This window comes from Apteryx mantelli, chromosome 1 (assembly GCF_036417845.1).
Source record: "Apteryx mantelli isolate bAptMan1 chromosome 1, bAptMan1.hap1, whole genome shotgun sequence".
NCBI lineage: Eukaryota > Metazoa > Chordata > Aves > Apterygiformes > Apterygidae > Apteryx > Apteryx mantelli.
In genome coordinates this window covers 21,212,186-21,226,865 of record NC_089978.1, presented here as the reverse complement: position 1 = coordinate 21,226,865, position 14,680 = coordinate 21,212,186, and the positions used below count along the sequence as shown (strand labels likewise).

Here is a 14,680-nt window from a genome sequence, read left to right as displayed (position 1 = left end):
CAAGTATGAGACTGAGTTGCTTGTGCTAGACATTTCCACCTCTCAGAACTTGAGCATGAGATCAGATGAGCCATTGACTTTTACAAAAGATTTTCTCTGGGACTATTTTTTATTCCAGTAAGTGGAGATAATGGGTGGAAGAATTTTGCCAGAAATTGTTTATCATTTGAGCCCTTATGCAGGTGTACTTAACAAGTGCAAACGTGTGCATTTTTCACCCAAAGCCTGAGAAAGTCTACAACTGTTGTTAGTTGCAGTTGTGCTGCACATTTGCTCTAGAAACTTAGTTAAGGGAATAAAAAACATTTATTTAATGTGACGTACGTGTGCAAGATGGAGAACTCAGAGTTACAGGCAGGGATTTTTGACCCCAAAGGTTATGAAAGTAAAGCGTTTCCTCAGCAACCGTGCTCCTTGGAAACAGAAAACTTTGCAAAAACAGGTCTTGCACCGACATAAATCTGCAACAGGATGAAAGCCTGCGAGTTTCCAGGGTACTGCTGCAGCATTTCAATCACCTTTTTAAATAAACCTCAAAAAAGCCAGAAACGACTGTTTTTTTCCTCCCGCAAGCGGCCAGTAACTCCCTATTGATTTCCACGAGAGAAGCCTTGGTTCTCCTGCCCCACGGAAAAGGCCCTTTGCAATGTCCCGGCCCCGGTCCCGCCCCGGGCGCCCGCGGGCGGGCGGGGGGCGGGCTAAAAGCGGCGGCAGGTGAGCGGGGAGGCACCGCAGAGCTCCGCGGCGGCGGCCAGGCTGGGACCGGCCGCTCCGCAGCACCGCGTCGCCGCGCCAGCCTGTCCCGCCCGCGGCTCCGTGCGGCGCGGATCTCCCTGCGCGGGCGCGGCGAGGCAGGTGAGGGGCCGCGCCGGGGCTGCTGCTGCGCGCCCGATCGCGGCGGCGGAAGGGGCCGGGGCCGGGGCCGAGGCCGGGGCCGGGGCCGGGGCCGGGGCCGGGGCCGGGGCCGGGCGGGCGGGCGGGCGCGGCCGGGCCGGGCCCCGCGGCCGCGGCACTTGTTGCTCCTGGCCTCCGCCGGGGGCCGCGCGCGCGGAGCTGCCCCGCGGCTGCCCGGGTTCCCCCTTCTTCCCCCGGCCTGGGCGTGCTCGGCCTCACCCTGCCCCTGCTTAGGGATGGGGGCGAGTGCGTAAATCCGGGGATTTGATTTTGTTGGGAATACTTCTGCCGCTGTTAACTACTTGCTTAACTCTTAGCAGCTTTCTCTTTTCACCCCCCCCCCTTTTTTTTTAATTCACAATGTTGCAGCAGCTCGTTGTAAGCACGCTATGTGAAGTACCTGACCAGCTAAAAAAACCCCAAGCAAAATAAAGGCTTCGGCAATCGCAGGTAATTTGTGACACACCTACAGATGTTAGAGAGTTGTGTGCAGGTAAACAGCTTGCATCAGTAAAGCTGACAGGTCCTGTGAGCGCCTGCTCACCCAGTGGAAACATTCCTCACTACCGGGGATAGGGAATGCACGGGATGAGTCAGAAGTAGATTTATTTCTGATTATCAGGACTGGATGAGACTGCACGAAGATGGAGAGCTCAAACCCTTAAATCAGACTCAAGAGATGTGTTAGATTAAGGACAAGAGTGCTCAGCTCACTGGAGCAGATGATAATTGACTACTCTGCTCTGGCTTTCTCTGTATGGCTTTTTTTCCCGTGATTGGGCTTTCCTGAAAACAGGGTGTTACTACTCCCATCTCTTGGTTTGAAGAATCTTTTTCCTCTTCTTTTTCTTTCTTTTATTTTAATAGAAGGATGAACTCCTGTCCTCCATTAGACTTCATCTCGTAGTGTAGAAATGTTCTAAAATAACAGGCAGAGGGTTATGAGTGGGAAACAGCCTTTTGTCTTAAGAATACTCTTTTTAAACCCAGTTTGGGGGGCTGTCTTTGATCACTAATCTGCTGTGGTCTGTATGAGATGGTGTGTGGGTTTTGGCCCAGATTCTGCTTGGGATTACCCCAAAGTGTGCGTGCCTCCTGGTCTGAGGAGTAGAACGTGGTATGTTTTTTTGAGCTTGATTCTGTTAGCGGTTATGTGGGGTTCCTGTGATCTCTTGGTCTCTGTTCTGTCTGGAAACCCTGCTTTCCAGGTGCTCAGCTGCTTACCTTGAAGAGCCCTAGAGGCAAGGCAGCAGGCAGAAAGCTGTGCCACAAATGTGCTCATAGATTTAGCTGAGAGGACAAGGCAATGGTGGGTCAAGCTTCAGCCGTGTGCAATAAGCTCGATGAAGGAGGCACTGCCACACGTTGTCTAAGTGTTGCAATGTAGTCTTCCAGGTGGGATTAATAACATCTTTGCAGAGCCCTAAGACTGCATTGCTACTGCACATGCTTCAGGATTTCTGAGAGGCTTCGGTCCCCAGGACTGTCAGCCTGATGATTGGTAGAAGGTTTAAGACTTAAAAATGGAAGGATGAGAAGTTAATGCAGATATTCTTCTGGAGGAATCATTCCTTCCTGACGGCCCATTCCACCAAACTTCTGAAGTTTGTGCTTTTGCCTTAGGTTGTGTTGCATCCCCTAAAGTGTGTAACCCAGCTGGCTTCCTTGGGAAGCCTTATTTAACTTGTGAGCAAAGTAATTGGACAGTGAGAGAGGGTACAGCAGAGTATCTTCAGAAGCTGGAAGAATAGCAGCACTTTGTGCATTCATAACAAGCTATACCCATCTCAAACTCTGTGTACATCTGTCAGTAAAAAGGTCACTTTATAGTTGACTTCTTTTTGTTACTCATGTGAGCATTTCCAGTGAAATCAGGTCTTCAGAAACAGTAACAAACAGGGTGTAGTTGGATTCCCCCCCCCCCCCAAGGTTTTTCCTTGTTCTGTTCCTCACTGCTTTTAATTGCAACTTTAGAATAAAGATCCATGTGTTATCTGACAGGAGAACTTCCTATGACTCTTGCCTGACTAGACACTGATTTGTGTAAGGAAAAATCTGAAGTGATGGTCTATGAGGAAAGATAACATGTTGTCAAAGCAGAAGAAACATGGAAGAAAGTTAAATGTGTGTCCTGTTAGATACTTAGTTAAGCTAATTCTGTTGCTTATCTCATACAAATTTTTCTTCCTTTGATGCATACTTTAAAGAGGAAAAGATTGTTTTTGACCTTACTTTTGATGAAAGAATATAAAAATACACATTCAAGGAAAAACTGCACTGCAATATAAAATACTAGCATTTTAAACTTAATTAGCCTTTCTAAAAGGGTGCAAGTCCTATCCTGTATGTGAAAGAGTGACTTGCCAGTATTGTAGAAAATGTTACATTGAAGTGGGTGGATCTTGAGGAGCACCTGGTGAATTTGTAGAGGCAATATAGATGTTTCCCTAGGTCTGGAGGAAAGAAGTAGAAATTAAACAGCAGGTTAAAAACATAAAAATGACATAGCTAATAAAGATGCCATTTTCATGATGAAAGCAGGGCACAGTGCACATATGATTTTCTTCAAAAAACACAGAAAATGGAACCCACTTGCATCAGTGAGGAAACTGTCCTTAGGAATCTGTTTCCGTTCAAATGCATTTCAAAGAGGGAAACTTTAAGCACTCCTTGAAGGTAAGGTGCATAGGGGGAAATGGTTGACAGGGGCCAAAATCTAACGAGGATTCTTCTGTCTTGTTATGCCTTCAAGTGTGCTTGGCATTTCTGATGTCCTGTTTTCCACAAGTAGCGTGGATTTCATGCAAAGATGTTCTGGAGGATGGTGATCCTCTGTTTACAGTTGTGGGCTAGTAAAACAGCTATGAGGACTTCTAAACAGCCTTGGAGAAATGATTTAATTCATGTAGGGGCATGAATATGGGGCAGTTATAAGGTGAACTGAACCCTTAATGTAGTCAATTTGATAAGCATATATTTTTATGACCCACTGTGCAAGTAGTTAAATTTTAATCTAGCATGTTAGGGGCATCTGAGTTTTACACTTGGTTTAATTAGAGCAAAGAAAGCCTCCTGTTTTTTGTAAGGCTTGAGTAGAAGAAAAGTACAATGCTTGCAGTGTTCAAACCTGCATCTGTCACAGAGGCTTCCTGTTCCCAAATAGGCTTTGCCTGCTCTTATGTCAAATCAGATATACTGCAATCCCTATCTGTCATAGCTCTTCTGTTGCTCTCCGATTTCCACTGATCTGGAGATAGGTGTTCAGAATAGAGTTTAAGAGCTACTAGAGTGGATTGCAGAGGCTTTTGTGATGGTTAGACTGCTCCTTTGATCCTTATTCAACTTTTACTAAAGAAGTAAAGTTGTTGATATTTCAATGTTCCAGCTGGATGCTCCTTGAGGCTTTTAAAATACTGCTGTAAGATTAAAATTGCAAAGGTTTCCTTTAATAGTGAAATGAAAGGATTTTGGTTGCCAAAGTTTGAGTTCAAAGCTGCATCTTCTTACAGTTTGAACTCTGCATTAAAGCTATAGCGTTGTAGGCAGCTGCATTCCCTTTCCAGTAATGGGAACATCCTGGATGGCTGAATTCAAGCTCTATACTTCTCCTTCCACTTTGAAATGGTACTTATCTGTCTTGGGCCACTGATACCAGAGTATGAATTTGTGAAGCCTACAATAGTAGCGGAGCATTTCAGAACACCATGAGGTAGTGAGATCCGGTTATCCCTGGTTTAATGCCTGGAAAACTGAGGCTGAAAATTATGTGACAAGTCTGGGAGAGTTACAAGTGAGTGCTGTAGCCTGTATGCCTGTCTCTCTTGGTGAAATAAAAGAAAGCTGTCTTTGGAAAAAATGTTAATGTACTCTGTATTCATGAGAAGCTTCCTGGGCTGGGTCCTGGCAGTACTGTTCTTGTTGTGATACAGCACCACAACCAACTTCAGTAAAACTGAGGCAGCTCAACAGTAGGAATAACAAAAGCTGCCTGCCTCCAGTTAAGTGTTTGCCATTTTGCTTGGCAATAAACTAGATCCTAGCTTGGCAGGGTGAAGGTATGCTGGTATAAAACTGCTGAAATCAGGACTTGCCTGTTCTTCAGACCTGGGAATGAAACAGCATACTCAGCTCTGAGATACCTTGTGGCTGGTATCTGCCCCTATACTGTCTGATACTGCCAGCATAACTGCCTAGATCAAGACCTGGCATGAAAGTTGTATCAGTGAAGCCTTTACATGTATGCCAGTTCTCAACATAAAATACTTCTTGTATGAATGTGGGTCATAAGATCATTTTGATAACCATCTTGGATCTGAAGCAATTTTAAAATTTGAACCTTTCTGTGGCAAAAATTCTGCATTAGAACTGCTACTCTCAAAGTTATCTTTGTCCCCAGCTCTGGTCAGGACCCCCCCCCCCCCCACACACACACACACACTCTTGAAGATAACACGTTCCCACTTGGATAAAGTGACTTTTGCTTTGGCTGGCTGCTGATCTTATATCCATGTTCAGAGGCACTGCTGCAAGTGGTGGAGGGTCACACCAGCCTGGCAATTTCTGGCATACCCTGCACTAAAATTCTGATAGGAACAGAGACATCATAACCATCCTCTACATTCCTGTGCAACTCCAGGAGAATAAGTGGGTTACTATCCAATTTGTAGGTGTGAGGGGGGGCATAATCTTATTCTGAACATTTACTTGAATTAGCTTACTGGGTACCCCTTTCTGGCTGGGTCTCTTAGATGCTTCTGTAGCATAAGCAAATATTGTACAAATGCTTGTAATCTTACCACATTCTTACTTGGTAGTATCCTATGGCAGTGAATTCCACACTGTATGTGGAAGGAGTGTATTTTCTGTTTTTCGTCATTGCTAGTTGTGGCTTTCTGAAGTAAGATTTAACCATTGACTAATGATTTCCAAGTATAACTGTCTTCAACAGAGTGAGGAGGAGTATCTGCTAACTAGCTGTAGTCATAATCACAAGAGCTCGGTAACTGTCCTTGGTGTTGTGTATTACAGGGATTTTTAGTGGGTGTATGCATAGTGTGATTACAGATTAATGTAGGCTTACAAGTGCTAAAGTAGTGAGCGTGGCAGCACAGAGCTTGAAACCTGCCTGGATGTTGGAGAATTGTGGAAGTAGTTAGGCTGTAGTTCTCGTCTTGCTGCTGCATCTAGCCTACTACCAGTATCTGAGTTTGCTAGTGCAAAAACTAACTGCTGTGCCTCTAAGTGTTGTGTGATCATACTGAACAGTTTCCTTCATAACTGTAACTTTTCAGTAGAGTATGGTGATATCTTACAATCACTTTTTTAACTCTAACAGCAGTGCCGTCTTGCTCCTCTGATTGCCCAGATGGAGGAACAGAAGGATCAGCTGATAGCAGAGCAGAGATTTATGCTGAAACCTGGAATGGCATATTTTCATGCTGTGTTTCAAACTTCTTTTAGGAAAATTTAGCACTTAAAGGTGGCATAGTCTCATTTTAAAGAGGGTTCTGAATGCTCAGTTACTTGACTTCACTGACTTCAACTGTCTTTTGATCTTGCCAGTTTTTTCCTTTACCTCTGGTTCCCACTTTCATTCATTTTACTCTTTTTGCCCCAAATTCTGCCTGAGCCTTCTTGTCTTTCACTTATTCTTATACTGTGAGGGCTTTACTTCCAGGACCAGCAAAGCAGGTTAAGTCTTTGGCTGTCTACATACTGTAATATTTCTGTAGCCATTTAGCTTGGCTTGTTACATGTCATACTATCAACTGGGCTAGCTCTCTGAAAATGAGAGTTTCCACTCATTAAATGGAAGTAACTTCCCTGCTTTGTCATTTCCTTTGGTCAGCAAGACAGACAGTTAACATTTTACTAGCTAGTAAAAAGGTCTGAAAAGCAAATATCTGGAAGAAAGATAAACAGTGACTGTGAGTCAGCATGCTAATTTTTGAGTAGTTAAGAATAAATTGCTTCACATGGCTAGAGGTTGCCCAGACTTGATGGGAAGCTTCAACAGAGTGTTTAGCTGGACTGATCTTCTGCACTGATGGGTTAACAGCGTGAAGGGCCGTATGCAGTTGAGTTAAATTCCACTTTAGTCCTTGTGCCTGTCTATTGGAGACAGACAGACCTTGTCAGTCTCTGAATTGCAACTTAGAGGATCTAATGAAGACACTGATGAGAGATATCTAAAGCTAGCTAGGAGGAAAGACTGGGCCCAGAGTATTTAGGTGGAATTCAAGCTGCTTGAATCTGGCCCTAGATTCTTAGCTGTGTAACTCTTCAAGAAGAATATGATGAGACTTGCTGCCTTTAAGGGTTGCAGTAGCTGGTAATCAGTGCCCAGATCAAACAGTGTGTCCCAGAGGTCATCTGACTTTCCAACAACATAAAAACAAAACTGAAAAAAGTTTGAGCATGGAGGGGCAAAGGTTGGTGACTAGCTCAGCAAGCAGTGGGAAGAATAGGGATGGTGACAGGAGGAGTAGAATAAATAGTTGGAGGGTTTGGAAGGGTAGGTGGGAATGGTGAAGTGGATTTGGACAGATACGAGAGACAGACTCTGGGGGTTAGAAAGGGAAACTGCATTAGGAGACTTGGGGCTTGTTTGTACTTGCCAGCCAAATCAGCTCAGGAAGGGCTGCTGCTCCAAAGTATAATGGCTGATTCTGCATACCTTCTGCTGTGGACATGCTTCTGCTAGGGTGGAAGCACCTTGTTCTGGCTCAGCTCAATAGACTCTCAAAGCAGATCGAGCAAGTCAAATGGAGGGTGTAGTTTCACTATATATTGTCCTCAGCAGTGAAGCTGGTTTATTCCCCTTTCCTCAACCCCTTTTTTATTCCACTGGCTGCTTATTCCCTCCCATGCTTTGCAATTTGCAGCCTGCTTGAGGTAAAGTTGTGCTTTTTAAATGGTTTGTGGGTTATGCTCTAAATCAGCTGGGTGAAATGATTCAGGTTTAAAAACAAAACAAAAACTTTGTACTGGAGATTACTAGAGTGCCTTGGTAAGGAGTTATCTGGTTTGTAGTGTAACCCCACAAATGACTGCAGGAGATGAATTGCAATGTGACTTCAGGAACAAACAGTGGCGGGGAAGCGTCTTTCATTTTGCCACTGAAGGCACGGTATCTTTTAACTATACCCTGAGGCACTCTTATTTTTGGAATCTCCTTCTGCACAGAGAGATAAGAAGGAGTAATTGCATGTGGAGGCACATCCTTGGGAAGCTGTAGCAATAGAAAGGCAGAAGCATTGGTGTACAGATGAAGAGGGTGAAACACAAGAAAGGATCTGTGAGAGGAGAGGATACAATATGAAAGACTGAAAAGTGGAATCCGTGTAAGGAGGTGGCTTCCAGACAGGAAGAAGAGGCAGGATCAATAGCTAAGAGAAGAAATGCAAGGAAATAAATTTGGGAAATGCGAGAAGTCTGGTAGAATATACAGATGGGTGAATGATGTGTGTGTAATGCAACAGTTTATATGGTGCCTGTCTTTCTACAGGTTTTATGACTAGAAATACTTATGCACAACTAAACATGATACTTAGTGTCAGTTTAGATACCTGAATTGCGAGGGGTATGTGTAAGTAACAGAACATGAACAAAACATAAACGGAGAACCAGCTGCAAGTTTGCTGTTAGAAGCTGACAAATATGATGATCTCCAAAGCAAATCCTGCTAGTAAGGCTGGTTTGCTTAAAAAACAAATGGCAAAGATAAAACAGTGGAGTGGAACTAAATATTTGGAAGTCTAACTCCTCCTTGTGTAAGGATCTCTGCTGGATTCAGGGCCTTTCCTGTTCCCTCATAGGTTTGTTAACCTATAGAGACTTTATTTTCTATCTGTATGCTAATGAAAGATGTACTTTGTTCCTGGAAAAATTACTTAGCAGGATAGAAAGGTAACTCTGCTTCCAGGACTGCTTTCTGCAAGATGCTGAGGTAAGAGTGTAGAGAAATTCTGCATCCTGAAGGAGACTCAGGAGAAGGTTCTTCAGTCTGGAGAAAAGCTTGTTTTTTCTCACTGGCCTTCACCTCCTGAAATAACTCCATTTAGTCAGCCAGCACTACCTGAGGAAAACATGGTTTATGGATCAATGAAGGGAGATTACACTGACATTCCAGTAACTCAAGAAAAAAATAACCTTTTATTTCTGTCACCATTCAGTTTCCTCGCTTTCCCTGAGCAATCATGTACTTTGACTGATGCTTTAAATTGTTGCATGTGGCTTACTGATTATACATGATTCTGTTGTAAAGCAGAAAGTTTCTTGACATTGCTCAGAATGGGAATGTTGATGCTGAAGATAGCTGCAAAGAAACTGATCTTCCTTTTTTGTCTCATATATTTTGACCCAGCTAAGTTAGGAAAATCTTAAAATTACATCACATGATAGATACGATGGCCTTTGAGCCAGTGGCTACTGTTCCGTCCTCTGTAAACATTGCAACGGGAATGTTGTTTACTGTTTAGCCTTTACAGCACAGGGCACCAAAGATAGTTCCTGAGAGAACAAAATTCATAATGCAGAGAAATAAAACCCTTTAGGAGGGAATTTCAGAACCAAGAGCTATGTGAACACTGCCAGAGGACGATGCCTGACTGTCACAAGAAGTGTCTGTTTCCTTCAATCTGAATAAAGTAATTTGCAGAGTAACTTTCTGTAAATCCATCTGAAGGGGAAAACGCCTCTTAATGCTTTCTGCAAATGTCTCTCGTGACTAAGCTGATTGCTTGGCTTCCACAATTGCAGTGGGCCTGGGGAGGTATGAGGGACATGCAAAGGTGAAATACTTTCACTCGTTACAGTCCTAATACTTAGAAGTTCACCTGCTGGAAACTATGCTTCTGTTGAAGAGTCTGTGAGATAGATCAGAGATACTGTTGGCCTCTCTGAACTTTTCAAATATTGACTTTAGCTTTATCCTGGCCTCCAAGGCTTCTCCCCTCTTCGAGGAGTAATGAAGCCTGTTATGAGGGTGAATCATCTGGCTAGGCATCTACAACAAAGGTGCTGGCTTCTGGTTACCCCAGGCTCTTTGTAGCTGGTGGAGAGAAAAGGGAATTTGGGGATGAAACTCATTGAACAGACTTTAAACAGCTGCCTCAAGATGAGATAGATCGTGACCTAGGGTCTCATCTTTGCCTCCAAATATGGTGAGATTCATTTCAGCTAACAGTCCAGAGAGCTCTGCGGTCATATCACTAAAATTCTCAAATGCGGGTTATCCAGGCCTGCCCTTGTAACCCACAGAACTTCAGCAACTGTTTCTTAGTGTCCACCTTTACTGCACAAACATACTCGTGACAATGTTGTGCACAGTGTAGAATTAAGGAATGGCATACTTGACCAAAGTTATATAGGAATTTTAGCTGTCTAATACTTTGTTTTTTGTTTTTTCCAAATAGAGTTACTTTAAAAGAGCATACAAATTTTCAGCTTCTCTTAAGTTTTCTGTAACTTTCTGCTGGAGCTCTGATCCCACCATCTGCATTTTTTCTTGAGAATTCTGGAGGCTCTGAATAACCACATCTCACTCTGGTTATAATGTACCTTACTTTTAACTGCTGATGTCTTCTGGTATCCTTTTGTTACTGTTATCAAACTTCCAGAACTAGTAGCTTTTCACTTGAGGCTGTCTTTGTTGATTTTCCCTGTCTGATTTTTTTCCTCGTTGATGTGGCTGTTTTCAGTTGGCCAAATAGACCTAAAGTCGCATTATTTTTTTTATCTGCACTTAAGTGTAATCATTTTTCTGCTGATATGTGATTAGATTACTAATTGTCACTTTATGACTGCTTATATACAAGACCACACTATACCAGCAACCTGTTACCACAGTCAACAAATATGATGCAGTCATACAATATTGCCTTTATTTTATGCCACATTTGGTATTTTTTTCCTATGTTGATTTAATCTTTATTTTGTTCATTTGTCTTGTCTTAGGTCAGACAATTAAAACAAGACAATGGATTGGGGAGCTCTGCAAACCATCTTAGGAGGCGTAAATAAACACTCCACCAGTATTGGGAAGATATGGCTCACAGTCCTGTTCATCTTCCGTATCATGATCCTTGTAGTGGCTGCAGAGAGAGTCTGGGGAGATGAACAAGATGATTTCATCTGCAACACTCTGCAACCTGGGTGCAAAAATGTTTGCTATGATCATTTTTTCCCCATCTCTCACATCAGACTCTGGGCCCTGCAGCTGATCTTTGTTTCTACACCTGCACTGCTGGTGGCCATGCACGTGGCTTACAGAAGGCATGAGAAGAAAAGGCAGTTCAGAAAGGGAGATCAGAAATGCGAATATAAAGACATTGAAGAAATCAGAACACAAAAGTTTCGTATTGAGGGCTCCTTGTGGTGGACATACACCAGCAGCATCTTCTTCAGACTGGTCTTTGAAGCGGTCTTCATGTATGCGTTTTACTTCATGTACGATGGGTTCCGAATGCCTCGCTTAATGAAATGTAGTGCTTGGCCCTGCCCCAACACAGTAGACTGCTTTGTTTCTCGACCTACTGAAAAGACAGTGTTTACTATTTTCATGATTGCTGTGTCCAGTATTTGCATTCTGTTAAATGTGGCTGAATTATGTTACTTGTTGGCAAAATTCATCCTCAAAAGGTCTAGAAGGGCTGGAAATCCAAAACATCACCCCAACCATGAGAATAAAGAAGAAACCAAACAAAATGAAATGAATGAGTTAATATCTGATAGCTGTCAGAACACAGTCACAGGATTTTCAAGTAGCTAAGGTGATGTGAATGTTGGTATTTGCTCTTTTTGGAGTGAATTCCCCCCCCCCTTTTTTTTTTTCTTCTCTGTAAAGGCTGCAAATAAAATCTGGGATATTAAATAGTTTAAGTTGGGTGAGACTTTAATACAAAATTTCAGGTGCAATTTACACACCTGTTTGAAAAAAGTCAGGGCAGCCTAAACATGTGAAAATTACCTAAGGATGAAATAGGGAAGTATATTTTTCTATTAATATCCTTGCAAGTTGACTATGCCAAGTGGGAAACCCACTAATACCTTCATGCTGACACAGTTCCTGAAAAACTGTACATGCAACAGCAGTAAGAACAAAATTCTTTCCAAGCTAGATAATCTAGTATTACAAGATTTTTTTGTAATAGTGATAGTTTTTACTTGTGAACTGACAATTAAAATATTTTTGTAAAACATAAGATTCCATGTTACGTAAGGTGTTATAGTAAACAATTGAGTGTGTCTTGTTTTCAACCAGGTGTATGCAGATGTACCAATAGTACTGTATTAATAGAGAGGAGGTAGCAGTAGGCTACATCTATACAGCTTTGGAAGCACTGCTTGAGTTTGGACAGGTAGCTTGAGTCACATGCATATACACTGCCTGCCATGGAGGGAGTCCTGTGAGAGCTGGCCACGTGTGGATGATTGGGGTAGCTGGGTCCTGAGGGCAAACTCAAGCCTTAAAACCAGCATGACAATATAGATACAGCCAAGGTAGATCAGCTTTTAAATATCTAGCAGACCTGGTATAAATAATCTTACTAATTCTTTTACTTGCATACTGCCAGTCTTATAAGAACATAGGTAATTTTATGTAGATAGTCCATTTAGCATGTGTTCACTTCTTTAATGTATTAACTGTATTTGTTTCTTTATACTGTATCACATCATGGAGCCTTTTTGGTTTTGATTTGTTTGTTGTTTTCTCCTTTTTTTGTGGTAGACTGATGATGGTGTTGTGGTTTGAAACTAGGAGCTATTTGGTTTGAAGGATGTGCAAAAATGACTTAAAAATTTGGAAATGGGGCAAGTCTTCTCAATAAAAGGCCAACACTAACCTTTGTGAAGTGAAGAGTGAAAGTTTATATGTGAATGCTGTAAGAATTTTGTTAGTGACAAGTAACTGTTCAAATAAAAAGCGCTTCTGCTTATAAAAGTTTGTCTTCACACAGGGACTTTATTATCCAAAATGCACATAACTCATACACTGCCCTTTTAGCTTGCCCTAAGCACCTGTCTGTAACCTCTCATTCCCAGCCAGGACTGTGATGCCCCAATTCTGTTGCCCCTGCTCTAATGGAGGTGTTAGAGCTCATGTGTGCACAGGGGCCTGTGCTTTTGGGAGGGGTGTGCCGTTGAAAGCAAGTCTCCTGATGGTCCAAGAGGTGGGTATAGTGCAACAGCTAGGTACAGTGACTTGTGTGCGTTTCTCTCCCTTTTCTGAATGTCTTCTGACTGCTATACTGAGGTCAGTGGGTTCATGACATTTTTAGAACTTGTTCCTCTTTTATACTAGTGCGCATGAATTAGGCTCATTGGTTTTGTATCATGGTGCAACTCTTTGAATGGGCCAGTGCAGGTAACAAGGAGCAGCCATCACCGGGAGCAGAGGCTGAGCTCAGTGCATAAGCCATCTCCTGCTTGAAGATTTACTGCTGTTGCATCACGCTTTTTAATATTGGTGCCAACACAGTAGTACATGGGGACCTGCTGTAAATTGTTCAGGGTTTGTTGTTTCGGGGGTGGTCAGTAGCCCCCTGATGGGGCGCAGGCACAGGCAGCGGGAGCGGGAGGATGCCCCAAGTTAGCCCGGGCCCCAGCTGAGGGCCTGAACTGCTGCCTGCCATTTGCCTCTGCTCTTCCCCTGGCAAACACTGTCTTCCCTGCCCTCGCAGCAGGTTTCTCTGTTGTGAGAGGAACTTACTGATAGTCTTCCCAGCTTGTCTGCCAGCAAGCTTGAGGGAAATTCTACACAAGACCGTGCAAATTAGTGTGCTTGAATCGTTCTCTCTGCCAACTGAAAATACAGGCAGAAGCGGAGAGATGCTGAGAGTCTGCCTTCGCAGGTGTTGTTGAGACTGCCCTCGTCATGACTCCCTGTCTGAGCAGTACAGGCTCTTCAGTGATTAATGATGATCACGTATCGCTACAAAAATGTTATAAACCTGTCACTTCAATAGAGCTGCTCCTTTGCGATCAGGAAGGCAGTGCCTTGGCAGTACCTGGCCGCCCCATCCCAGCCAAGTCTCCCTCCATCCTGGTAAGGAGCAAACCCAGCCCCTGAGCACCCAGTTCAGGCATCAGCGCTGGCTGCGGGGTGACGGCAGAGTCATTTTTGTTTCAGACCTGTGTTTCACAGAGCAACTCTGGCTATGGACGTTCATCCAAGGATTACTTTGAATTACGTACCATATAGGGAATATAGAAGGAGATCAGTTAATGTTTATACCTGATCGTGCCCTGTCACTTTTAGTGATCAAATTGAAGTAGCCCTATGCTAAATGTCAGTGAGTCTGGAAAGCACCACAGGGCACCTTAAGGCTCATTTTCATTTTCTTCAGCTAGGTTAAAGGTATATTTTCTTGGTATCCGTCACAAAGTACCTGCCCGTTAAACTCCAAACCAGGATATGACAATAACTCTGTATATGGCATTTTCATTTCCTGCTTACAAATTTTCTAACAGTGGTTTTCATTTTAGTTTTCTAGCAGTCAGATTTTTCCAGGCTACCAGTTCCAGGTGTGTTGTTATTTTAAGCCTGGATAAGCGGAAAATGGTGTGAGCCATACTGTGCTGTCACCTGAATTGAAGTTGGTGCCACAAAGCTTAAATGAAGACATGGGGCGTGCCTGGTCCTTTGCTGCGCACTGCACCATTACTAGAGTATATTGGCATCCAGATCGGTCAGAAGCAAATATACCAGTCCCTGCCCAACCTATGCCAAGGATTGTGATAACCCAAAGAGCCAGAGCAAATTTATTGACTCAGCAAGAAAGAC

General features: G+C 43.3%; 1 protein-coding gene across 3 annotated transcripts; it reads left to right on the top strand.

The window, feature by feature from the left end:
• Positions 1-722: 722 nt before the first annotated feature.
• On the top strand, positions 723-12,818 carry LOC106500468 (gap junction beta-6 protein). Of its 3 annotated transcripts, XM_067289647.1 has the most exons (3): positions 723-855; positions 1,264-1,344; positions 10,852-12,818. In XM_067289647.1, the coding sequence occupies exon 3, from the start codon at positions 10,874-10,876 to the stop codon at positions 11,663-11,665; it is 792 nt and encodes a 263-aa protein (XP_067145748.1). In that variant the 5' UTR covers positions 723-855; positions 1,264-1,344; positions 10,852-10,873; the 3' UTR covers positions 11,666-12,818. The 3 variants fall into 3 exon arrangements, with proteins under 3 accessions (XP_067145748.1, XP_067145750.1, XP_067145749.1); XM_067289649.1 differs by lacking the exon at positions 1,264-1,344 and having other exon boundaries at positions 723-851; XM_067289648.1 differs by lacking the exon at positions 1,264-1,344.
• Positions 12,819-14,680: the final 1,862 nt, after the last annotated feature.